This window comes from Oculina patagonica, chromosome 12, assembly GCF_052425735.1.
Source record: "Oculina patagonica isolate OP01 chromosome 12, crgOcupat, whole genome shotgun sequence".
Lineage (NCBI taxonomy): Eukaryota > Metazoa > Cnidaria > Anthozoa > Scleractinia > Oculinidae > Oculina > Oculina patagonica.
The window spans coordinates 30,615,013-30,639,715 of record NC_135769.1 but is presented as its reverse complement, the minus strand read 5'-3'; the positions used below and the strand labels follow the sequence as shown (position 1 = coordinate 30,639,715).

Genomic DNA, 24,703 nt, shown 5'->3' with positions numbered 1-24,703 from the left:
ATTTGCCTGACGTTGCGTTACAAGTCTACACCCGTCTGGCTCTAACTTTCGACCAATCAGCGCGCGGGAATTTCCCTCAGTTATTGAATAATTCTCAGCAAGTATTCAGTATCTGAAAAGGATCATTTGGTTCTCGCTCTTTTGTGTTCCCATACATGACGTACTAACCAAGACTGCCCGGCGACCAGCCGCTGACCGGAAAGCCGATTCTGTGCTCTGCTCGGGTTTGGAAGGATAGCTAATGATGGGAAGCAGAAAACGATCTGAAAACGATTGCAATTGATTTTAGGAAGGATTCAATTTTGAGATTATTTATCATTTATTTTGAACGAACCGCGGATTTTTTGAGGTAAGAAGTGAGATCCTCGGGTGCCTGCATGACGACCGTGTTGTTTGACACCGGAGGGACTGGTAACTTGAATAAAATAAAAATGGCGGTCAAAGACGAACAGTCGCTCTCTTACAGCCTTGATCATTTTACCGAAGTACAAGAAGTCATAACATTGATTGAAACTATAGGATCCATATGCCACGATGATATCTTACTAGAGGCTGCCGAAGAACGATTTATTGGTAAGCTTGATTTATGTTTGAACCTCTTGTTTACTAGTTGGGCTGAGCCGTCTGTGAGCTCACTCGGCTCACTCGATCAGCTGTCTGAGTTGAATCGTCCTTGTCAAAATGCCGGGATCCATGCTATATATAAAGGTTAAGCTTAACTGAGTTACTTTCAATGTTTGTTTGATTCTATTCATATCAGAATGGTGCGGATTTGGTGAGTCGACAGAGCAAAATAAATGAAAATGTTCTACGCCTATCTACACTGTATGGCATAATCATCAGCCGCGCCTAAACTTTGGAGAAGCCTACCCAGAAAAAATATATGATACGTTCAACTCACTTTAAAATCAATGTTAAGACTTGTATTTTAAGACGTATTTGTTTCTTTTATTTTTACTTATATACCTATTTATTGACATGTATAATTATTTAAAAAAAAAGATTATTATTTTATCTATTTGTAAACAGAGCTGTATTTAACAGTTGTTTTCTGAGCTGCCTTTGCCTCAGATTCAACAATTCCTGTTGCAAGACCATTCAAATAAAAATAAAAAAATGTTTATCCATCCTCATTGTGCCATGAATGGGACATATAAGGGCTCAAAAAAAGAAAAGAAAAAGAAAATGCACCTAGGTGTATTTGTAATAAAAAAAAAAATAAAAAAACAACCATTATATAAATATAACACCTCACTCATGTTTGTTTAATATGAAAGGTTAGTATTCTTTTTATAAAGTTAAAAAAAAAAAAAAAAAAAAAAAAAAAAATAAAAAATATAAAAAAAAAAAAAAAAAAAATTAAAAAAAAAATTAAAAAAAAAAAAAAAAAAAAAAAAAAAAAAAAAAAAAAAAAAAAAAAAAAAAAAAATAACTAATTCATAATATAGCAAATAATAAGAAACTGGTTTTTTCTTTGCAGTTATACTCAATAAATACCAAGAGCAGCCACATTTACTGGATCCACATTTAGGTACATGTAAAATGGTTAAGATGACAATTTTAATTTGTTTTTCTGGTTGGAACTTTCATTTATTGAATGTACCGGGGTAATTAGTGTTTCCATGACTACCTTCTGTTGTTTATAAAACATGACATGATATCTTATTTTCAGAATGCCTTGTACAGAAACTGCAGCATATAGTGCGAGCTCCTTCAAACCCAGCTAAAGTGATTCACCAGGCCTTTAAATATCTCTACTTTATAACCAAGGTTTGTGTTCAGAAATGGATTACTAATCAGCGAAATCAGATAAAAATAATCATTGTACATGTGCATGAAAAAACCTTTTATTGTGTACTGTGCATTAAAGTTAGAGGGAGCAGTAAAAAACATTCTTGTAAGAGCTGTTTTAGTAATAATATATACAAAGTCATGTAAATTCTGTAAGTCAACCCTCCAAGTTACAATGTAAGACCATTTTAGTCGCCATGGCGACTAAAATTTCTCTCTTATGAAGCTGGCGACTAAATTGGAACCAAAGTCACCAGCCTGGCGACTTAAATTGAGAAGAAGGAATGAAGGCGTGAGCTTAATTTAGAGACTAAAATTTTTCACTGGCGACCAAACCTGAGCAGTCGGGTGGCCAAATGGCCACTTAGGAAAAAAGTAAACTTGGAGGGTTGTTAGTATTTTTTCACTTTTACAGTTTTATTGTTAGTATTTTTAACTTTATAGGTTAGGGGACCCAAATATGTGGTACGACTGTTTGCCCATGAAGTTACTGATGTGGAACCAGTTCTTGGAATGCTGTCACAGCAAAATCCTCAAGATCACGAGGTGCATTATTTTTCTGGGTATTAAGGTTAAATGTTAACTTCATAAAGTAGAAGTAGTAGTAGCAGTATACATACAGTACCTCTTACTTTATTGTCATACCTCTTATAATTTTATTAGTAGTTGATTAGATTCTACTGATCATGACCCATTTATTAAAAGTGTTCTAAATTTTGTTGTTTATTTTGTGAACCTCAGACCTGGGAGGCGCGTTATGTTCTGTTGCTATGGTTGTCAATTGTCTGTATGATACCTTTTGATATGACTCGCTTTGATGGGCTCAAAGAAGTCATCACTGGAACAGTGGAAAGACGCAGGCCTGTGGTCGATAGAATCCTTGAAACAGCAAAGGTATGATACCAAACTGGTAAAGTTTTGGTTAAACCTTGTGGTCAAGTTCCAGGAAAAAAAATATTATTAGTCAGACAAGTATAAATTTTTTTTCATATGCTGGATATGTTTTGTTTTAATTTTACTTGAATTGCTCTTTTTGTATATGAGTTGCTTACATTGTGTATTAATAAATTTGTGCACCAGGTATATCTGTCAGTTCCTGATAAATCAAGAGATGCTGCAGCTTTAGTTATTTCAAAGTAAGCTTGTATTTGTGATTCCTTATTCTTACTAATTTTCGGGCGTACTTAATTTTGCGAAAATTCGAGAGGCGAATTTTGCAAGTATTAATTTTCGCGATTGCAAGAAGAATAAGAGAAAAAGTGTATTAAATTCCGCGATTTTGTTATGGATCAGTCGTCAACGACTAAGGAACCACTGGAAATACACAAAGTGATGGCTGAATGCAACTACAAGGAGCCTGCAAATGGAAACTTAAGTGACTGTACTAACAAGAGGTTTTGAATCATTTTACAAGCTCGAAACAGTAATCAGAGGAAGGGTGATAGTCAAAAACAAGATGGAAAGATATTTTTTAAAGGTAGATAGTTGCAGTTCCAAACATTTAAAATTTTAACTGTTGTGATAGATAATATGGTATTAACTTTCGCATGTTTAAATTTCGAGCTATGTTTTTTTTCGTGTGTACTAAATTTTGCGATTATTTTGAAATCGCCAAAATTAGTAAGAATAAGGTAATTAAAATTTTGTATTTTATTGTGCAGTAATATTATACATGTTGTAAATCTCATGCCACTTAAGCAGAAATTCCTTTATTTAAACACAATTATAAATATTAGCTACATTATTTCCTGATATTATTTCTGGAACAATCAAAGTAAAATTTAAGCCCTGTATTATAATTTCTGGCCATGCTTTATTAATAACTAGTGACGTAGACTGTCTTACTAATAAAGTTATAAATAAATATAATTATGTACCCACACAATGGAAAACCTAATTATAAATATCCCCTACATTAATTTACTAATAAAAATATTATGCACTGCAATAATTATATCGTTGCCTGCAATTTTTTCTAAGGTTTGTAACAAGGCCAGATGTGAAGAAAGACAAGCTGGCTGAATTCCTGGATTGGTGCTTGATAAGAATGGAAAAGGCTAATGGTGTGTATTTACAATCAGTATATAATTATTACTATTATAAGGGATCATTAGACAAATGCAAGTTATATTCTATGAGATAAAAATCAATGAGGTGCAGCCATGATGACTATCATTTACACATTTACTGCTGCAATATGAAGAATCAGTCTTACTAATTAATTTTGATAGCAAGGGGTTTCATTAAGTTTTGAAGTAGGAAGGCATCAAAGGGAGAGTGGGCCGGCAGAAAATAACACAATAAAGCAAACTTCCTTAAGTTCAAGTTAAAACTAAAAACTAGGCGGGTACTGACTCTTGAGTGTCCTGGTACTGGTATCCTGGTCCCGCGTGCGCCTTCTAATGAGAACCCTGTCTGGTAGACACCCCAACAGTCCAAAGCCTTTCATAAATATAAAATAATGTCAGTTAAAATTAATATTAACTTTATATGTCTTGTCTCGTGTATTTTTATTTTTCATCTTATTTAATATTGTATTTTTATTATTTTTATTTTATTACATGTACATTTGGTGACTACATGTACCTGACCAGGAGAAACAATGGATGGAATGCTGTTACTAACAGGAATCTTAACAACACTGGTAATGTTTATTTCACATCAGATATTTAACAAAATGGAGATATTTTTATTTATTTTAATCAACACTGTAGTATGACCAATTGTATAGCCAGTGAAAATCATTGGCCAAAGTCTGATCCAAACCACTAGATTTGTCAAGGCTCAGGTAACGAAATATTGTTACAGTACGTGAACTTGCAACATTCAGAATATAATAATTTTTTTTGTTATCCTGAATATAAAATTAATGTATGTGCCATTTCAGTGCATTAACTTTGATGCCACTGAGCTACATTTATATGAAGCTAACAGGAGCTGGCCACAGATTGCAAGTTCTTTTTGGTATTTCAGTACCTGTGTAGTGTTTTATCATTTTCTGGCTATGACTACAACTTGCAATTGACCAGCTCCTAGTGTGAGTGGCTAATGTAGCCCAGTGTCAGAGTATTTGCACTGGTTGTGTTCGTCATGAGTTTGAATCCCTTTGTATCCATAATTTATTTCTTTTTCAGGCTTTTTTTTAATAACTAAAAAGTAGATAATTGTGAACATCTTTTAAATAAATTTTATTTGGAAAAGATTAACCTTTAGAATTATGTTTGACATTACATTGAACTTCAAAATGTATTTATTTGAAAATTCTCTTAAAGACGATCTATGTTCTTGTAAATGCCTTCAATACCTTGTTATTTATCTTTAAGGCTTTGCTTTTCAAGCATGGGAAAAGAGATGACTTAATACCATTTGGTTAGTGATGATTATTATAATAAATTATTGCACTTGTAATCTACAGAAGCACTTTTTAACAGTGACTTCATGACATGAGGGAAACAGTGGATTTTGTTTACCCAATACCCTCCATTTTCCTTGAGTATTCTTTATGAACTTTTTCCTGTTCATTACACTAACTAGAGATACATACTATTGTCCAAAATTAACTTCATAATGCCAGGACATGGAATGCTAGGAGTCTCTCATTTTCTCTAAAATCCCACCCGCAGTACTCCCAGCTCACTTGTAAACTGCGTTCGCTCACTTTTTTGTAGTAAGTTGTTCAACTGACAGATTTTTGAGCGAAAGGGACACTACTCATAACCAGCCACCATACATGTAGATAAATATTAAGTGAAATTAATATTATTACTTTTCCATATGCTTTTATATTATTCAGCTCCTATAGTATTGAAGCAAACAGGAGCTTGTCAAATATCAAACATCAACAACACATTGCTGAGGAAGTTAAATATCAAACTTATACAGGTACACACATTGAATTATTTGAAATATTGCAATCATCCAAGAAGTTTTCATACAAAAGTACTATAAATGCATGTACATGGATATGTTGTGTTTTTAAAAAAGGTCTCCTCCCTGGTAATGTCATATGCTCAAAATTATAACCACCAAGCCCCATTTACACAAATTAGTCTCAACACTCTGTCACCTTATCATAATGTGAAACAAAGGGAAATAAAAATCAAACTGCTTTGAAAAATTTAAAACCAAAAATAGATAATTTAAATTTATATATATTATATTATTTGAAATTATAATACATAATTATTTCAATTAAGTATGCTCCTGGCTACTCTGGAGGCTGTGAGAGAAACCTGTAGTGTGGTGGGGCAGGGAGGGGTGGGGGGGGGGGGGGAGAAAAGAATCTGCAATGAACTAGTAATTAAACGTAAGGGAAGAACACATGTGTACATGAAGTTTACTGTAAATAGCTCCTGCCAATTTACACTCGTCTGTAAGTTACTTTGTGCAAAGAAAGGTTTGTTTGAAGTATAAGGTGGCTCTGATTTCTGATTTATCTTTTTCACTTTCTTATTATCATGATGCAAAATAAATGGGAGCTCTTGTAAAAGCTATGATGCAGCATAGCGTTCGGCATAGGAAAAACCCACTGCTCATAGGGAAGGGTTTCCTTATCCCCCTTAACAAAGACGTGTTTAATACAAAATACATGTACATTTTATTGTTTCTTTTTAGCGTCTTGGTTTAACCTTTCTGAGACCAAGAGTTGCAACTTGGAGGTCAGTAATCTGTGTAGCACTATGTAATTTTTTTTAAGTATAACATACATTAGTGGCTGGTTGCTTGTTGACAAACTTGTGATTTGATTGGTTTTGCAGAAGAACAAAAGGCCCTTGGGGGTGCACATGGTTTTAATAAATCATTGCGGTAACAAACAAAACCATCAAAAAAATCAGTTTTCAGTATCGATTCTCTGTGTTAAACTATTCAGCCACTATATGATAAGTGGTGACTTGGATTAAAGTAAAAATAAGTGGAGAAGTGGTCGCAAGTATTATGTGTCACACATAAGAACCCAGTAAATGACCTCGCTCACCATGAGTCCCCCATAGCTCATTGGTTAGAGCGTCCAACCGGTATTCTGGAAGGTCATGGGTTCGACTCCCGTTGGGGAACTCGGAAAATCTTTTTTCTGAGTATTTGACTTGCGACCACTTCTCCACTTATATTCAGCCACTCTTGGTTTTTTAACTTGGAACGACTTGGGGCTTCGTCCATCGCCAACTGTCAGCCAGTAGTAAACTTGAATTTGCAGTGAACTTGTTTCGTTAACTTTTTTGTAACAAATTAGTATTTATGACAAACATTTTGTGACGAATTGTTATATTTTTTAATATTTTGTGCAATATACATGTCCATGATTAAAAAAAAATCATTGTATCACAGGGAACTTAACATGGTTGAAAATAACGTGGTTAATGAATGAATGTAGCCTGGAAGCAGTCTAGCGGTGGGATCACACATGCAAGCAGTCAAGCCAGTATTGTAGCAAACTGGCAAGGCACAAAAAAAGTGACTCACTTAACTCCCAGACTCATTTTTCCAGCTTTGCCTGTCATATGTGTGAACCAAATGTGAGCCTGTTGTGGCTAGACATTGAAACGATAACTATTTTTCTGTGTGTAGATATCAAAGAGGGAGTCGTTCCTTGGCATACAATTTGGCAAATCCATTCTCTCAAGACCAGGTACATGTGACATCAATGCAACATTGAGTGTTTACGATTTTGTAAAAAAAATCGTATTTTAATCATTTTTTTTTTCAGAATGAAAGGCACCACCACCGTGCAACAGAATTTAGCACCGATGAGGTAAGCATTGAAAAATGTAGCTTTGGTACTTCATTGAAGGAATTGAACAACACCTCTGTTTCAATGTGTTTATAGTACTCTGATATTATCGTAAAGATCATAGCCACGTTATTTCACTCCGCCTGAGATGGCGTAGATTGAACCCGAGCCACAAACGGCGAACGAAGTGACGTGGTATGATCTGTAGACTCTGAAAAAGATTTTTATATATTAGAAATAATTATGCCCAGAAGAATCTAATTCAGAAGTTTTGTTCGGTCTTTAAGTTATGTCGATGACAAGTTTTACATGATTGTAGTTTTTTCTGACTAGGTTATATTGTTCTTATACTGAACGTTTTCTGTTGTAGGAAGAAGAATATGATGTTCCTGAAGAACTAGAGGACATTATTGGTTTGTTGAAATTAAAATTTTTGACAGTGAAGTGTACTTATTCTAGTTATCGTTGACCCCTCAAGAAAAATTTTGCAATTAAACAGAGACACTTACTCAACTTTTGAACTGCTAAATTATGAACTCCATGGCGTTGAGCTGATAATCTCAAGTTTTGTTTCACAGAAAAACTTCTGACTGGTCTCAAAGACAAGGACACAGTCGTAAGATGGTCGGCTGCTAAAGGGTAAAGTACAATCTTAGATAAGACTAAAACGAAAAGTTCCAAAACTTTCGGTTTTAAGCTTATTTTCGTAAAAGCAGAAACGCATAATTTTGGTAAAAGTCAATAATAATGAAGATACTGAGGAAAACTGTCATCTTTATAAAGTGTCGAAGCTTTTTTTCAGGTGCTAGTGGTTCCAAAGCTGCTAAGAGAGCAGAGCCCCACATGCACAGCATAGAAACTCTCTGTTTTAGTGTTTGTTTGACGGTTTTTTCTTTGCAATGTTTTAGCGATGATATGATTGTGCTGTGGGATTTTAAGATTTTTTTCTTGTTGTTCCAAATAGGGTTGGAAGAATAACTGGTAGACTTCCTCAAGAGCTAGCTGATCAGATCGTTGAAAACGTCTTAGAACTATTCAGGTTAGATATTTATATCAAAATATAGACAGGTCGTAGATTTAGACTCCACAGTCCATACTGTTTGCTATAAGAGTCAAAAATTTTATTATTTTACTTTTTTTCTCTTATCTTGTATTTAAGAAAACCGATTTGGTAGTCTGTTAGTAATTTTAATTTTTAATTAATCGGCTTTTTCACACTAGAAGACGGATTACGTTTATAAACGAAAATTAAAAGGACAAGTCACTGTTTTAATGTGAAATCGGGAACGTAGAAGCCGTCTGATTTTGTCTGATGGTTTGTCCGTCTTATTTTATCCGTCTGTTGTGTCAGTGAAAACGGCCATTCAAGTAATCTATATTTATTTTTTAGTTTCAGAGAATCAGATTGCAGTTGGCACGGAGGTGAGTTTTTTTTTTTTTTTGCTATTTCTTGCAAAATCGTCAAGGCACCGTTCTAAAAAGCGACTGTAATTCTTAAAATGGCTCAGTTCCTTAATAAGGATTTTATTTTATTTTTTTATTTTTTTTCGTTTATTTTGGGAACGGATAGTCTTGTATCCTGATCAAACAATAGTGAGGGTCGAGTGTTTGAGGATATGAGAACGCGTAAGGGTTGGGAGAGCTTTAAAGTCCGTCATGAAAACTTCTTTTCTCTGTTTCAGGATGTTTAGCTCTTGCTGAGCTTGGTCGAAGAGGACTTCTGTTACCTGACAGGCTTCCTGAAGGTTTGCTAAAACCCTTTACTAACATCTTATTTCTTCTAACATTTAAGCAAGGGGAGCTGGTATTTTGAGTCTTGAGGCTGACATTGTTGTCGCCCTTAAACTATACACTCTCCCCCCCCCCCCCCCCCCAAACAAACAATACAAAAGCTACAGAAAGTCCGCAATACACAACAGGACTTTTTCAGTAAGTTCTGTTTTATTTTTCAGTTGTCCCTGCTGTGCTTAAAGCCTTATCTTATGATGAAATGAGAGGATATTGTAGTGTCGGTGAGTAGATCCTTCCGCCATTCCCTAAAATGTACAAGTCTGCTAATTGAAGAGCTTGAGTCATGTCATTAAATTAAATTTGTTATTGTTGCATTATGCAGGGAGCCATGTAAGAGATGGTGCTTGCTATGTGTGCTGGTCATTTGCCCGAGCTTATGATCCAAAGGAAATCCAACTACACGTTCAAGGAATAGCCAGGTCAGTTAAGGCGGGACTTCACATAAAGTTTTTTCTGCCGCTTTACATGAGTGTTTTGGATATATCCCCAGAAGTGACAGACTTTGCACTATCTGTGGGCATAATGTTGAAGATGAAACCCATTTTCTATTTCATTGTCCAAGATATTCATCAATTAGAAACATCTTTTTCAATAAAATAGATCATATAATTTCGAATCCCAAGCAGTTATCAATTTCAACCTTGATTGTGCAATTAATGAACTCCACTGACTATTATATTAATATGCAATTAGTGCAGTTTATATCGTCCTGTATTGAATTGAGAGACAAATTATTATCAAATTCTTGATCACTGATTATTTGATTAGTTTTTTTTAATGATTTTTTATTGTAATTATTACTATTGTATATTAGCCTATGCTTTTGCAATACTGTAATGTTTTATGGTCATGCAAATAAAGCTCAAATGTTGTTGTTGGATATATCTCGTTCGCTTTTTAAGCAATGCAAAAACGCTATGCTTGTCCCATAAATCTATGTTAGGGGGTATTGTGTAAATTATTATTTAGGCGATTTTTGGAGGTTTTTGGGAGGAGATAGTTTTTCTTAAAGGAGTTGTAAAACTTAGAGAAATAAGAAATATTGAAGATTTGATTTAGTTTTAAAATTAGAATTTGAAGTTAAAAAATTAGTAGACGGACACCAACATCCAAAAACATGACGACTACCCCGCACAACAAAATTTCTGATATACAACAGTCTATATTTTTGTCCATCTAACTTTAAATCGTCATCTTTTTTCCTATTGTTTTTTTATCCACTAACCCCCCTCCATATCTTTTTCTCCTTTTTCGTGAACCTCTAAAAAATCATCCAGAAGGGTCTTCTACTTCGCACCTAAGTGAAGACATTGTTAGACCACATGAAAACTCAAAGAGATATATAATATATATATAATAGTATATATAATAGTGCTAAAACGTATAAAAACATAGCTTCAACTATAGTTTCGTAGACTGTCCACAGCCTCTCGATTTTTCAACGCAACAAAGCAAACGAAGCGAGCGCGAAGAGCGAGCGCGCGGCGGGAGGTGGGGGCGGGGGGGGGGCGGCAAGCGAGCGAAGGAAAAATAGAATAAAATTTTTTTCGCTCCCCGCCCCCCACCCCCCTTGCTTCTTCCGTTTTGCGCTGGCGTCCAGTTTTCTCGCCGTTCTTACCGCGCGCTCATCGATCGAAAAAACACGAAAAAATAGAGGGCTGTGGACAGTCTATAGTTTCGCCTTAGAAGGTATAATGATGTTATTTTAACTGTTTTCCCTTGACAGTTCTCTTGTTACCGCCGCTTTATTTGATCGTGAAGTCAACTGCAGACGAGCAGCCTCTGTAAGTAAAACCTTTTCTTCTTTTAATTGTTGGATTTACAAAAAAAAATATCTTTAAAACTGTTGCGTTTTAAAGGTACTTTAAGTCGGCGATTTTCCATTCTCCACCCTATAATTAATGTTATTTTACAAGGAACACTAAGTGTGACAGAATCGTAGTAAACATGATAGGGGAGTTAGGAAAGTCAGTTGTTTTAAGCCTTCGCTGTACCAAAATATAAGTAAAGTATAGCTCTGTTAAGTAAGAAAGGAAACGAAATACTGCCATTTGTTTTGGGCTGAGAGGTCAGTAGTACATGTACTGAACTACAAACCTTTCATGCCGCGAACAAAATAGCTTTTTCACTGGAGGGTATAAATTATATTTAAAAAAAAAATGGACGGATGCGCTTGTTGACAGTAATGCCTAACATAACCTTTTTCTGGTAGGCTGCGTTTCAAGAAAATGTCGGAAGGCAGGTAAGTATTTTTGTCACTCTACTTTCTAACGCAAACACATTTTGAATAAAGTAAAGGAAATTGAAATAAAATTCAGCAGAGAACGTAGTTTGTGAGTTAAACGGTATTTATATTGGTCTGGAACTATGGAGCTTTCAGTAAAGGGCCGTGCCAGGAAATATCCTCAAAATGAGATTCTCCACGGCGCAGAAACTACTTCCACTTCAACTTTGACTGAGGATGTCGAATATTTCCCAACACCTTCTCAGCTTTGTAATTTCTTAAAAATTGCTTTTGCCAGTTTTTGATCCATAAAATCACAACAATGTTACCAAGAATGCTTTTGTGCTGTGTTTTGAACAGTTTACCTCAGTGAAAGCATTAATTTGCTTTGCGTTTTTAGGGCACCTTTCCACATGGCATTGATATTCTTACGATGGCAGATTATTTTGCAGTTGGAAACAGAGTAAATACTTATCTGAATGTTAGGTAAGAATCCAATGACATTTTCCCGTGAATAATTCTGTTTGTTCAAAGTCTCTTTCTCCATCGACCCACTAGAATATAGAGACATTGGCAAACTGAGGTGTACAAAGCTACTTACCGTACGAGGTTGGGTCCCCTCACGCGACTTAGCATCTATTAAAAACTGAGTGTAATGTAGTGAGTGGTCTTTGCTGTCAATTAAAACTAAAACTATTTTAAGATAAGAGAAAGACCAAAAAATGGTGTGATTACCAGTAAAAAATACCACGTATGGGCTTATGGGCCATTTAATAGTCCAGAATGCACTTTCTAGTTTGCTTTCCAGACAGAGGAAACGTTTTATATTAAGTACATATTTAACGATTTTTGTTTTTCAGTGTGTCAATAGCTCAGTTCAAGGAGTATACAAGACCCTTGATTGACAATCTAGCAGATGTCAGATTACAGCACTGGGACGGGTAAGTCACTTATTATTATGGCGGTAGATAGCGGTGCCGCGGGGGGCGGTGGCCTAATGGTTAGTGCGCTGTACTCTGGATCGAGGGGTTCGGGTTCGGGCCCTGGCCGTGGTCACTGTGTTGTGTTCTTGGGCAAGACACTTTACTCTCATAGTGCCTCTCTCCACCCAGGTGTATAAGTGGGTACCGGCAAACTAATGTTGGCAGTGGGGGTAACCCTACTGTGGACTAACATGCATCTAGGGGGGAGTAGAAATACGCCCATTCGCTTAATGTTACAGAAACCAAGCTCTGGCTTGGCTCGACGCAGATTTTTCCTACCTGTATACTGCATAAGCGTCCGTCTTGGCACGCTTAATTCTTTCCTCGTAAAAGAGACATAAGAGATTTGAGCTGAAAGTAGCTTAACAGATATCCTCTGATTGGCTGTACAGACCTGTGTGTAAAGCTACGTCATGAGTATGAAATTTTCGAGTTGATTCTCAGACTACACTTGAGCGCGACAAATGTGCACTTTATTTTTGTGTTGCCCTTCTGTACCTTGTTTACGTTCCTTGTTTTTTTTCTGACAGGAGCGTTCGTGAATTGGCGTCTCAAGCTTTACACAACCTGACTCCCACGGACCCAGAATACATGGCCAAGACAGGTATAGTTAAATGTATAACTTAGTAAGAGTTATGTTACAATCACGTTAAGTAATATACCGTAAAATTCCGGTTATACCGTATTTTCTCGATTAAACGCCCCCGGCGTTTATTTCAAACTTGGCCCGATACAGCTGGAGTTTATTTGATTTCAGGAGTTTGTTAAAGCTCTATGTTTCTACGAAATGATTTTTATTCGTTATTTTTGACAGCTATATATGTAGACATTATTTTTAAGGCATATTAAACCCTTAATAATTGTTTAAGGGGTTTATTTTCAAATACAGTCCTGAGACCCGGCGTTTATTCGGGGCCCGGCGTTTAATCGAGAAAATACGGTAAGCCCTGGGCTTATACAACTTCTTAAGGGGTTTTGGGTGGGCTTATAAGCGGAGGGGCTTACATCCGGAAGGGCTTAGCAGCGAAATGAAAAAAAAAAACGTTTCGAAACGAGCCACGGGAGTGTTGATCGAAATACGTTTTTAAGTTAAAAACGCATAATAAAGCAACATTTTTCCTGTTTAGTACTGTCATCCGGCAAGAGGGGGCTTATATCCGGGGGGGGGGAGGTAATCGGATGTATTTTTTGTTTTTGTTTCCAGGTAGATGGACCTATTACCGGAGGGGGGCTTATAAGAGGTAGCTCATGTTAGGATCGAATGAAAAAACCCGTTCGTGTATTCCGAAAATTGTCTCTTTCTGTGCCGTTTTAGTTTTCCCAAAGATGCTGGCACAAACCAACAGTATCGATCTCAACACACGGCATGGCAACATCCTGGGATGTGCTGAAGTAACTCATGCTCTATATCTACACGCTCAACAAACTGGAAGGTACAAAATATCGTTATAATTCATTTAATGTCATATCTCTGAACTCTTAATAAAATTGCTTATTTCATTACACGGCGTCCTAGCCTGCAAGTTCCCTTAGGGTGGGGTGGGGGGGGGGGTGGTGGGAGGGTTCTTACGGTGTCCATGATTGCATTCAAGTCAGCTTTGTAAATTGAAGTCAGTCAATGATAGAGATTTAACTTGCGCCGCTGTAAAGTTACGAAACGGTTGAAGGTCAGGAAGGCAATCTCAAACAGCTATTTGGTTCGCTGCTTTTAGACTTCTTATTTAAATGTTAACGGAGTTAACAACAAAGAGCGTCAGTGTTCCCTTGTGGTCAGCGGTGTTTTGGATATGCCCATGCGCCAGGGCTCCATGTGCTCCGGATTTCAGGCGTGTGTTTTTAGTGTTGGCCAGGCCAGTGGAGTGTTGGTCCGGAGTTTTAGCGTTTTGTCTGTTCAACTCCTTCCCTCCCTCCCTTTCCACTGTTTAATTAGTGTGACGGGTGTCTGTCCTCCTTCTTTCTGTGTGGGGGCTCATGGCTGGGTTGCCAGGATTTTCCCAGCCATGGGAGCAGTGTCCATCTAGGAGCTGGCTGCCAATAGTGGAAGCTTCTGGATGTCCCAGGCACCCAACCTCCATTTAGCGATGCAGTTGTTAATTATTGATTAATCGTATTAGACTATCATTAAGTTTTCATAGCTATTCAGTTTAGTTTAGTTTTTTTCATATTCTTGTTTAAAATGCACATTTAAGCATGTGTAGCGCACTGAATCTGTCTAAGTCTAATCTAAAGCTTGCATAGCATTTTTTAGTGAAGATTTTCATTTTACAGATCGCTGACAGAGATCCTTGATAAGGACTGCTTTGAAGTTTTGAAGGGCATTGTACCTCAGGTAAAGCTGTTTTTATTCAGTGTGTCAATTTAGGCTAGATTCACACACTTGTTCACACTTGAGTTCTTTGAGCAGCAGAGATTATTCAGTCGCTGAAGAAAAACCGATTTATTGACTAAAAATTTTGTTAATGCCTGTTTTTCCATTTGTTTCTAGCTAAGAGCAGCAAAGCGTTTTAGGTAAGCCGTTTATATCTAACGTCTCTTGCTTTTGAATGTTTTGTGCGATGTAATACATACCATATTAACAGTCAGAGAATAAAACAACATTTCGGTTTAAGTTCTGCCTGTGATAATTAACTGAGGCAGCTGTTGCAGCGGGAATATTGTTTGACGTATCTTAATGGCCTATTCTCCGGTCCATTGATAGCCAAAACGCACGAGGACAAGCAACACTCGTTTCTAAGCAATTTTCGCTCGATAATCGAAGTGCGCGAAAACGGCTCGCAGTAAGGTTCTTTGCATGACCTGTGTTTACTTTTCTTTCATAGAGGTTTGGGCGGAGAGTTCATGCGACAAGCAGGTACATAATAACACTTATTTTAAACAAGAGGGGATGTTCTACTATTGTTGTTTTTGTTTTGTTTGTTTAGTTGTTTCTATATCTTGCCCAGTACATCTGTCCGAGCTGAGGGATTTAAACTGTTTGCATTCTTTTTTGCTTGTTTTCAGTTTGTCATCTAATACAAAAGTTATCAATATCGGAAATACCTTGGCATGGCGATCAGATTATTGGTGAGGCTTTGAGTTATTACTGTTATCATTTGTTACAAATGCAAATCAAATAAGTTTAAGATCATTTTGGCCTACAACAAATGAACTTTTGAACAGCAACAGATGCACGTCGTCTTTTTACTTCTCGTTAGGTAGCATGGCTTCTGATATTTTATGAGATTCCCGATTGTTCTCCCTCGTTTTAACCATTTTTGGATAATGATGTTTCCTTTCTTTCTCTTGTAGGCGTATTTCAAGACACTATTGATGATAACTTGTCGCACACGGAGCCAGCAATACAGGTGACGTTCTGCCACTGTAAACTATCAGTTTATTTGCTGTCATTACTGAAAAGTATATTGATAGTCTTTGCGGATCATTTTTAGGAAGGTGCTGTGCGAGCCCTTAGTGCCTTATGTCAGCAGTATTACGTTAAAGCAGACGGAACCGCTGTTGATGGAATACAAGGTAAAAATACATTTTTTGTTTGCATTTTATATTTTATTCCGTAGAGAGGTTTACGAGTTGCATGTAATGAGCAAGTTGTTCAGGTGTATCATCTGCAAAATATCGAATGATTGAAGCAAACGTTCGGTTGCTTTGTTACACCCAGGCTGGAATTATACTTATGTTTCTGTACATTAATGTATTGCAGATAGAATTATTACACATTATGTTGAGCAGTTGAAAAGTTCTTCAGAATTCTCAAGGTGGGTATACTGTTCATGATAGCAGTAATTTGTTTGTTCTGTTTGTTTGTTTTATTCGTTTGTTTCATAAGTTTTTTTTTTATTATGTCGATGCTGAATGACTATGACTCAATTATGTAAATAGAGTTCGTCGTGTATATGAATCATTATTAATAAATCATTTGTGATCTTTCGTATTGCTTAGTATTTTCTCCTTATTAGCAGATTATCGCCCGAAATCTTTCTGGACAGGTACAAATCGCATCACTCGGTCTGTGCAGAAAGAATATCACATTTTTAAAACTAAATATATGGCTTGTGTATATTGCTTTCTCTCGTTCATCGCTATAATGTCGATATTATCTTTTTAGAGTTGGGTTTGCTCAAGCTTTTGGAAGTTTGCCAAATTTTTTGCTGTCACAAAGGTTAAAACTGGTGAGTTTCCTTGCCCTTTAAAATAACCGTCCACAATATTCACTAATGCATTGTGCACAGTTTTCATGCTAACGAATCTATCGTTGCAACACTGATACTCTGTACATAAGCTACATATAGTCGAGTGCGAAGTAACGAACTGTTTTGTAACATAATAATTGTTATAAGGTCATTGTCTATTTATTTATCTTTTTCGTACCTTTCAACGTCGTTCTTGTTATATTTCAGGTATTTTCTGGTTTAATCTCGGCTTCAGAGTTGTCTAATGACCCAGGAAAGTTTGCTGAATCCAGACGAGACGCATTGAAGTCTCTTGCAAAGTAAGAGTTTGTGTCAGTTTTGGTAAAATCTATCAGATGTGCAATTTGTATCACTTTGACTGGTAAGCTGTTATAAAAAATTATAAAATCGTTTCGATATAACGTGCGCTCTGAAAAGAGCGTACTATATGAGAGTGCAAAGCACCGGAGCTCACTCCATCATGCGAAAGGTCTGATTTTTTCTTCGGCATTTTGAGCATTTTGAGTGTGTTTTATGAGAGTATAAAGTATGTTTGCTGACGACACTTTTGAATCGTTTTGGAAGCAAAGATTAAAATTAAAAGGAAAGCCGTCGGGAAAATGATAATCAACTGTGCTCTGTGTTGTAGAGAAACACTCGCCTATTAAACGGCTCATGTTTCACCCTACACTTCTTTCGTGCTATCGCCGCTTCCTGCGTGCTTTACAACAGAACAGAGCACAGTCGAGGCTTCTTTATTTGTTAACTATTGAAAGCTAAATCTAGCAGAAACCAGATTTCTTGACTTTTTGTCATTTCAGTATCGCCTGCACCGTGGGTTTGAGTAGAACTGGTGACGAGGACCAAGTTGTAACAGAAAGAAGTCTACATGAGCTTTATGACGCTTTTATCGCTGCCATGAATGACTACACAATTGATAACAGAGGGGATGTTGGAGCCTGGTAAGGCAGCTTTGTCAACGTGTAGAAGCCAGCGCCGGGTTGTTTAAACTGAGCCGATCAACACTAACCCAGGATTAAAAGTTGATCGAGGAGTTCAATTTCTCTTGTGTAAAAGTGTTTTGAGTGTTTTGTGAAGTTTGAGATTAGTCGACATCAAAACTGAAGGACAGAAAGAAAATGAACAGATAACCTCACTGAAAAGTTAAAAAACTGAAATCAAAATTCGCGCCTATTCTAGATTAGCTTTTAAAATCGCGTTTGGAGCAGCCCGGTCCAGAATTTTTAGATAACGAAAGTCGACTTCATAAGCATGAAGATCAGGATAATTATAGCGCGACGTGCCTTACCGTGGCCACCCAACAAACTTTTTCACAAGTGTCATCTTGTAATATTTTACGTTTTCACTGCGTTTTGTTGATAAATACGATTTAACAAGTATCTGTTTGATGGTATTTAACTTTGCAAGTAGCCGTGTTCGTCAAACAAATAATAATGTTACGAGAGCACACTTGTAAAAAAGTTTGTTGGGTGGCCACGGTAAGGCGCGTCGCACTGTAAACAACTGATGACCAATGAAGTGAAATTTTCTTTATATACATGTACGATCAAAATTCTTTGACTAGTACAGCCATAAATGTATGGAGAACAGTAACAAGTATTGTATGTTGATGTCAGTGACATCTCTTTGTTGTCTGTTGCAGGGTGCGTGAAGCGAGCATGAGTGGACTGGAAACCCTCACTCGTTTCGTTGTGGAAAGTGATCCTTCGCTACTGACACCAGAGATGTAAGTGCAATACAACTGGACACCGGCACACCAAAGAAACCGTCGTTTATTTTTGGCTTCGACTTACTGAAAGCCCTTTGAGAACATCCTTACCTCTTTTCAAATTGGCGGGAACGGTTTTTTATCGCTTTACGGCACAATCCGTGAAAGTGCTTCCAAGACGGCTGTCATGTTAAAAAAAGGCAATTTACCTTGTTCTGTTAGTCTGTATGTAGGCTGAAAATGACTTGCTTACATCCCTATATGTAGTAATGGCATGTAGAATTTGCTAAACATGGGGAAAAATGATCAGTCAGGTGATAGCAAAGGACGATTCTTTGAATGAAATTTAAGTTTGACCGCGATAATATGGCTGAATTAAGACCTACATTGGGGACTCACTGTAAAACAACAGTAGGTAAAGTCTAAACGGTAATATTACAATGTGAATGAGCCAGAGTTTTCTTTCCGACTTTATTGATGTTTGTTTTCTCAGCTGTCAGCGTGTGATGTGCTGCCTTGCGCAACAAGCCTCGGAGAAGATTGACCGAACAAGAGCGCACGCTGGAGAAATTTTCTTAAGACTTCTTTATATGGACAAGTGAGTCACGTGTTTACTAAGCTATTCTTAAAACGACGAAGAACAGAATTTGAAAACTACGCAGGTCAAGTCACAAGTCTCCTCACTTACCTGCTTTTAAAATTTAATTTTCGTTTGTTGTTTACTTTCAGCCCTTCTTTACCTCATATACCACACCACAAAGAACTTCTCGAACTTTTTCCAAAGTAAGTACTTTTTAGTCACATAAATAGTGCAGTCTTCCAAATAGTATAATTTTCTTTAAGTTGATTGTAGACTGCAAAACAGTCGTATCTTTTGCGAACGCGCCTTCGAAAAGCGCTTTTTCCAACGAATTTAGAGAAAAAACGACTGTTTTGCAGTCTAAGTTGATTGTGGTTACGGAACCCTATAGTTTGTTCACGAACTATGGTAAATACATGTTCTTGATGATGATCAAATACATGATTTTATCTCACAATTGCAACAAGTTCTGAAGGATTAGATGTAGTATTCGATGTGGTCAGTTAAGCAAAATATGGCCCATGCATTACAAGTGATAGTTGAAAACAAAAACCCTTAGGGTTTTCCCGATGATACATCTCAACATAGTTAGTCCCCTCTACTAACTATGATCTCAAGACCAAAAGAGAATAAGTGTGGCCGAGAGCTCAAATGACTATCGTGCGTTTTCATAGAATCATGTTAACGTTCAGTATCTCTCACCTAATTTGAACCTGTTCAAATTTTTGTGAGAGTCGACGCGTATTGCGCGATATTTGTAAGTTCTCGAGTACGGTCGTCCTCGCTAGGCCGCGCTCAAATGCTAGGGTTCAACTATGAGAGACTCTTACTGTCGTTTGGTCAGGTCTTCCTCGTTTGTCTTCATGCATGAAACCAAAACTTAGATGCGTTTTGTTATCTAAGCCCTCTCTAGTTATCTATTCCAAATTGTAAGTTTTTGGTTTCGTTGTAGAAATGAGTGTTTGGAGATGAACTGGAGCGCGCCTGCAGAGTGTTTTCCCAAAATAACAAAGCTCTTGGGTTTGTCATCATACAGGCGGTCTGTTCTTCTTGGTTTGACCGTCAGTGTTGGAGGCTTGACCGAATCACTGGTGTGTATAAAATAAATAAATAGAATTTACATGTGTATAAAATGAAAAAGAGATCCTGCAACGGTTTCTTTTCTTTTCTTTTCTTTCTTTTGCTTTGAAATTATGGAAAATGGGACCCTTCGAGTTGCCTGTCTCTAAAACAAGATGCAAGAAGAGTTATTTTTGCTGTAACTTGGATATTTTTCAAAGCTTCTAACTAACTTATTCGCATATTTAAAATATACTTTTACTATTTTCTCTTGTAGGTTCGACACTCCTATACTTCGCTTCTAAGTTTCTTGAAAAGCATAAACGACAGGTAATGAAGAAAATTGTTGTACATGAAATTTTCACTTGATCTTTGCAGAGTGAAGTAACGCAACTCCTTTCATTTTATATTATTCATAGCGAGAAAGAGCTGACTGCATTTGCTGAGACGCTTTTGGACATTTATCGAAACAATGAAAAGAATGACAGGCAAGTTAGATTTATTATTTTTCTTTTTGTTTTCTTTTTTTACTTGAAGTGCTTTTGAGCTCAGTGAGCTATGTGATTTGTCGACCATTAAAAAAACAATGCGTTCTGACCAATCAGAATGAAGCTGTCGTGTTCTTGGCCAATCAGATGCAAGACCAGAAGAAGCGGTACTGCGCTTTGATGTAGCGACTTTCCCGCGTTTAGCACCGGCTACACGTTTCCCGTGCTTGGCGCCAGTTTCATCTCTTCTTATCTAACGACTGTATTTGTGTTTTCAATCGTAGAATTATAGTTCCTTTGTTTAAGATGCTTGACATGCTGTTCTCCAATGGATGTTTTGAGCTGTTCACGCAGGATGAAAGGTATATTCGTTAAGTGTTACATATTTGCAATAGCAGGGGTATTGTATTCAAAGTCGAGATGGGGGAAGAGACTTTTGCATTTCACACAAAAGTATTGTACTGTTCTCTTCTTACATGAACCCGTTTTCTCCAATTCTTGATAAACGTAATTTCTTCTAACAACTTCATCCTTTATTCATATACGACATTGGTTAAAAACAAGAAGCTTGCTTGTGGGGTCGTGTTTCTATCTAGAAATTAAAACATAACTTTGTACATTAAAAATTAATAATGATTACGTACATAATCGTTCACATTAATAGTTAGTCAATTTTGTTACATAACTGGCCAATATTGGTACATTAAATCTCATTATTGGTACATAGTTAACAAGAACTAGAAAACACTTCGATACAAGGAATCGTTTTGACGTGCCACCAAACTCTCCTACCTGGCATATACCAGTTTTGATCAATTGTTTTTGTTTTATTGCAGCCATCCATTCCCTCAGACAGTATTAACCCTTACAAAGAAAGAGATCTTCAAACTTGGTGACGCCAGAAAGTTGATCACAAGTGTTAATGTGTAAGAAAAGAATTTATTGAATAACCCCAGTATGGGCTGGTATGCATGCTAAGCAATGTTTTTGCAACTAGTGTCGCTATTTTGTTTCGACACAAGTTTTACACATTGCTGTACAGCGTCATATGTTTCCTGACCAGCGCCTAGACAAGAAGCATTATTCCAGCACTTTTAACTGTGTATTAAACATTCTGTAAAAAAAATAACTTGCTTTTAAAACGTGAATTTGGCAGTAACGTTTACTGTTTAAAATGCTTTTTCTTTCTTTTCAAGGTTTTGCGGCCTGTTACAGTTTCCAGGGGTGACACGCACGAAATCTTTCCAGCAACTTTGCATTTTTCTTTGCCATAAATACCCTCAGGTAAGACCTTCGTCCATTTGGAGTTACATATACTTTGTTACTGTCAAGATGTTCAATCGACATATTTACAGACAAATATTTCTAACGCCTGCAATGCACGAAGCATTTCCTTGATTGCCTCTTTATTGCTACGCCGCAACACGCAGCAGTTTAACGTTAAGGCACGTAAGCAACCTAATGCTGTTGGCGATTTTTTTTTTTCAAAGATTTTTTGTTTTACGCGCTATCCTTACAACTGACCTTTTCTCGTCAGGTTCGTAAAACTACTGCTGACCAACTGTACGCGGCAGCACTGACCTACGATGACATCATACCAGCAGAAAGTTTGGATGACGTTTCAGTAATACTGAGTGAAACTTCGTGGTAAGGGATGCAAATATTTTTCTATACGACTTGGACGGAGCTCGTCCGAAAACATGTTTACTAAACAGGTGGCATAAATGGTCATTCACCCTGCAATTTCATGAATCAAAATTGCTGTTTAGTTTGACTTTATTAACGTTGTAGGATGTGAGGTCGTTTCCTCAGTATATTGTTAACTATTTTGCTAACAATTTCCAAACCTTTTGTTAACTTTCTCAGGGATGCGAGTATTGAAGAACTCCGTGTTATAAGAAACAGACTTTGCGACATTTTAGGTATCCCTCACCCAGTCTTGAAGGTACTGTTATTTGATCAACTCCTCTTATTTTTAAGGATACCTTAAAAGAGGCGTAATCTGTCCTTCGTTGTCTTTGAAAACGGGCCTATCCAAACAACGTATGCTAAGAGACACGCCAGCTAGATCACAGGAAACTCAACAAAGTTGATTGGCCGGATCAATTTAGGTTTCTGGGAAACTGCTCACCTACCCCTCCCCAAACCTAACATTAACCCTTACTTATCGCTTTGGGCAAAATGTTAGGTTTGGGGAGGGGTAGGTGAGCAGTTTCCCAGAAACCTAAATTGATCCGGTTGGCCTTGGTAGAACGTTACTTGACTTGAAAAGAACCTGATAAAAGAGTTCCCACAAGTGAGAGGAAGGGATTTATTGTTGTTGTTGTTTGTGTGTTTATTGCTGTCGTTTGTTTTATTTGGTTTTATTCACATCTGCAAGAAGTAGGGAAATTTAGAGGATTTGTTTTCTAACACTGAACCCTGATTAAGTTCGTTATGTTTTTTTTTTCAGTCCTCCACAGCGAAAACCTCCGTCGAGAAAAAGAAAGATGAATTAGAAAGTTACAAAGGTAAATATATAATTCGATTTTTCGTGGCTTATAGGCCCGGGTCAAACATCGAACCTCACATGAGTCGAACCTAATACAAATGACCAAAGACAATAGTTCGACGTTTGGCTCGGGCCTTATATATTTTCTGATCGACCGAAAAATCCACCGATGGTTTGATTAATTGATTGGCTTGTCTTTATTTTGTTTTTCAACAGACCTGGTCAGTCGTGGTTACTAGAAGGTTTTCGTTTAAACAAGCTGTAAAACTAGACATTGGATTTTATTTGAGTTACAACGTGGGTCACGAAAATCCTCAAACCCCCTTCATCTCCGGTCATTTCCACAGTACTGCGCATGTACAAGAGCAGGAATGCCGCATTATGAACGAGTGGACGTCCGACTCCTGGACACGTTAATATTGATACTTCGGAATAATGTAGATAAACCTCCGTTTTTGATCAAGCAGCTGAATTTTCGGGCGTTGGGCCTTCGAAAGTCCGTGGAATAATCAATTCAACAGAACATTTGTTTTAGAAAAAAATATTATAAAAAAAGAAAACAGATAGCAACAGAACGCTTGCTGACAAGAAATATATTGATGTGAAAAAAATGTGGAATTAATTTATAAGTGAACACATTTTTGTATCTAATTTATTTTATTATTATATTTTATCAACAGTGCGCAAATGTTCTTCTCGCGCAAAAAAAAAAGCATTGGCTGCGGTCACATCTAGACTGCTAACTATAGTTAGGACGGCGTTAACTATAGTTAGCTATTTCGGTAATGTGACCGCTTCTCTGTTCGCCCTAACTATAGTTAGAAAATTTACGCCTCGCTGATCCAAAACAATACACACTAACTATAGTTATACCCAAGCAAGGTTCATGGGTTAGTCTTAAGTTTGCAAACGAAAAGCCACTCAGAATGCGACAATTCTTTTCGCACGTGCGAGATGAACATAAATTTGCAAAACAAAGCGTCAAAGGAAGGAAAACAAGAAAAACAACATGCCAAGAAATTACATATCATCAATGTTAGCAAAAATTAAGCTCGAATTCTTCGGTTTCTAGCATCCTTACTTCATTTTATTCTCTTCAACGCCGAAATGCCGTGCAAAACTTGAAAAAATAGAGGAACAACTGGACACAAATAAACAACAAGGGCTGTCATGAACTAATTTAAATACCAAATTATTCACAACCTAATCAGAACTAACTATAGTTAACTGCATTGGTGTGACCGCAAAGACGACCGAAAGCACTAACTATAGTTAGGTATGACGTCACGTAACTTGAGACTAACTATAGTTAAACTTTAGTTACGTCGTAGATGTGACCGCAGCCATTATATGGTATGCGATGTTACGGAACATTTTCATGTGTAATATAAATCATCATCGTGTTTTCATGCATGTGTTGCGCTTGTATGTCCTTTGTCTGTGTGTAAAAAATAAAATTTGCATTGAAAATACAAACTACTGTTAACTTTCATTAGTGCAATCCAGGAGGGGATAGAAACGAGGTCTGGGACCGAGTAGCGATGCTCTCACAACTTGCAACGCGCTCAATTCACGATGTAATCAGCGGTTTTTGGACGATGATGCAACAGGCAATCTTTTCCCGCGAAATGGAAGCTATGGCAATCACAACTACGATGTCGTGGAATCACTTA

General features: G+C 36.9%; 1 protein-coding gene across 1 annotated transcript; it reads left to right on the top strand.

Moving 5' to 3' along the window:
- The first annotated feature begins 231 nt into the window (after positions 1-231).
- On the top strand, positions 232-24,190 carry LOC144631383 (tubulin-specific chaperone D-like). Its single transcript, XM_078489805.1, has 49 exons — positions 232-573; positions 1,481-1,531; positions 1,673-1,770; positions 2,236-2,337; positions 2,533-2,685; positions 2,872-2,927; positions 3,772-3,854; positions 4,386-4,435; positions 5,115-5,160; positions 5,585-5,673; positions 6,406-6,449; positions 7,357-7,417; positions 7,496-7,540; positions 7,890-7,932; positions 8,098-8,158; positions 8,484-8,558; positions 8,910-8,941; positions 9,202-9,264; positions 9,472-9,531; positions 9,633-9,729; positions 11,037-11,094; positions 11,523-11,552; positions 11,935-12,020; positions 12,395-12,475; positions 13,048-13,121; positions 13,833-13,950; positions 14,786-14,846; positions 15,003-15,025; positions 15,337-15,368; positions 15,518-15,580; positions 15,806-15,861; positions 15,946-16,027; positions 16,215-16,269; positions 16,620-16,683; positions 16,912-17,003; positions 17,505-17,645; positions 18,347-18,430; positions 18,906-19,010; positions 19,142-19,195; positions 19,945-20,083; positions 20,329-20,381; positions 20,471-20,539; positions 20,824-20,901; positions 21,376-21,465; positions 21,736-21,823; positions 22,077-22,186; positions 22,406-22,484; positions 22,992-23,049; positions 23,247-24,190. Exons 1-49 carry the CDS (start codon positions 378-380, stop codon positions 23,267-23,269), a joined length of 3,651 nt encoding a protein of 1,216 aa, XP_078345931.1. The 5' UTR covers positions 232-377; the 3' UTR covers positions 23,270-24,190.
- Positions 24,191-24,703: the final 513 nt, after the last annotated feature.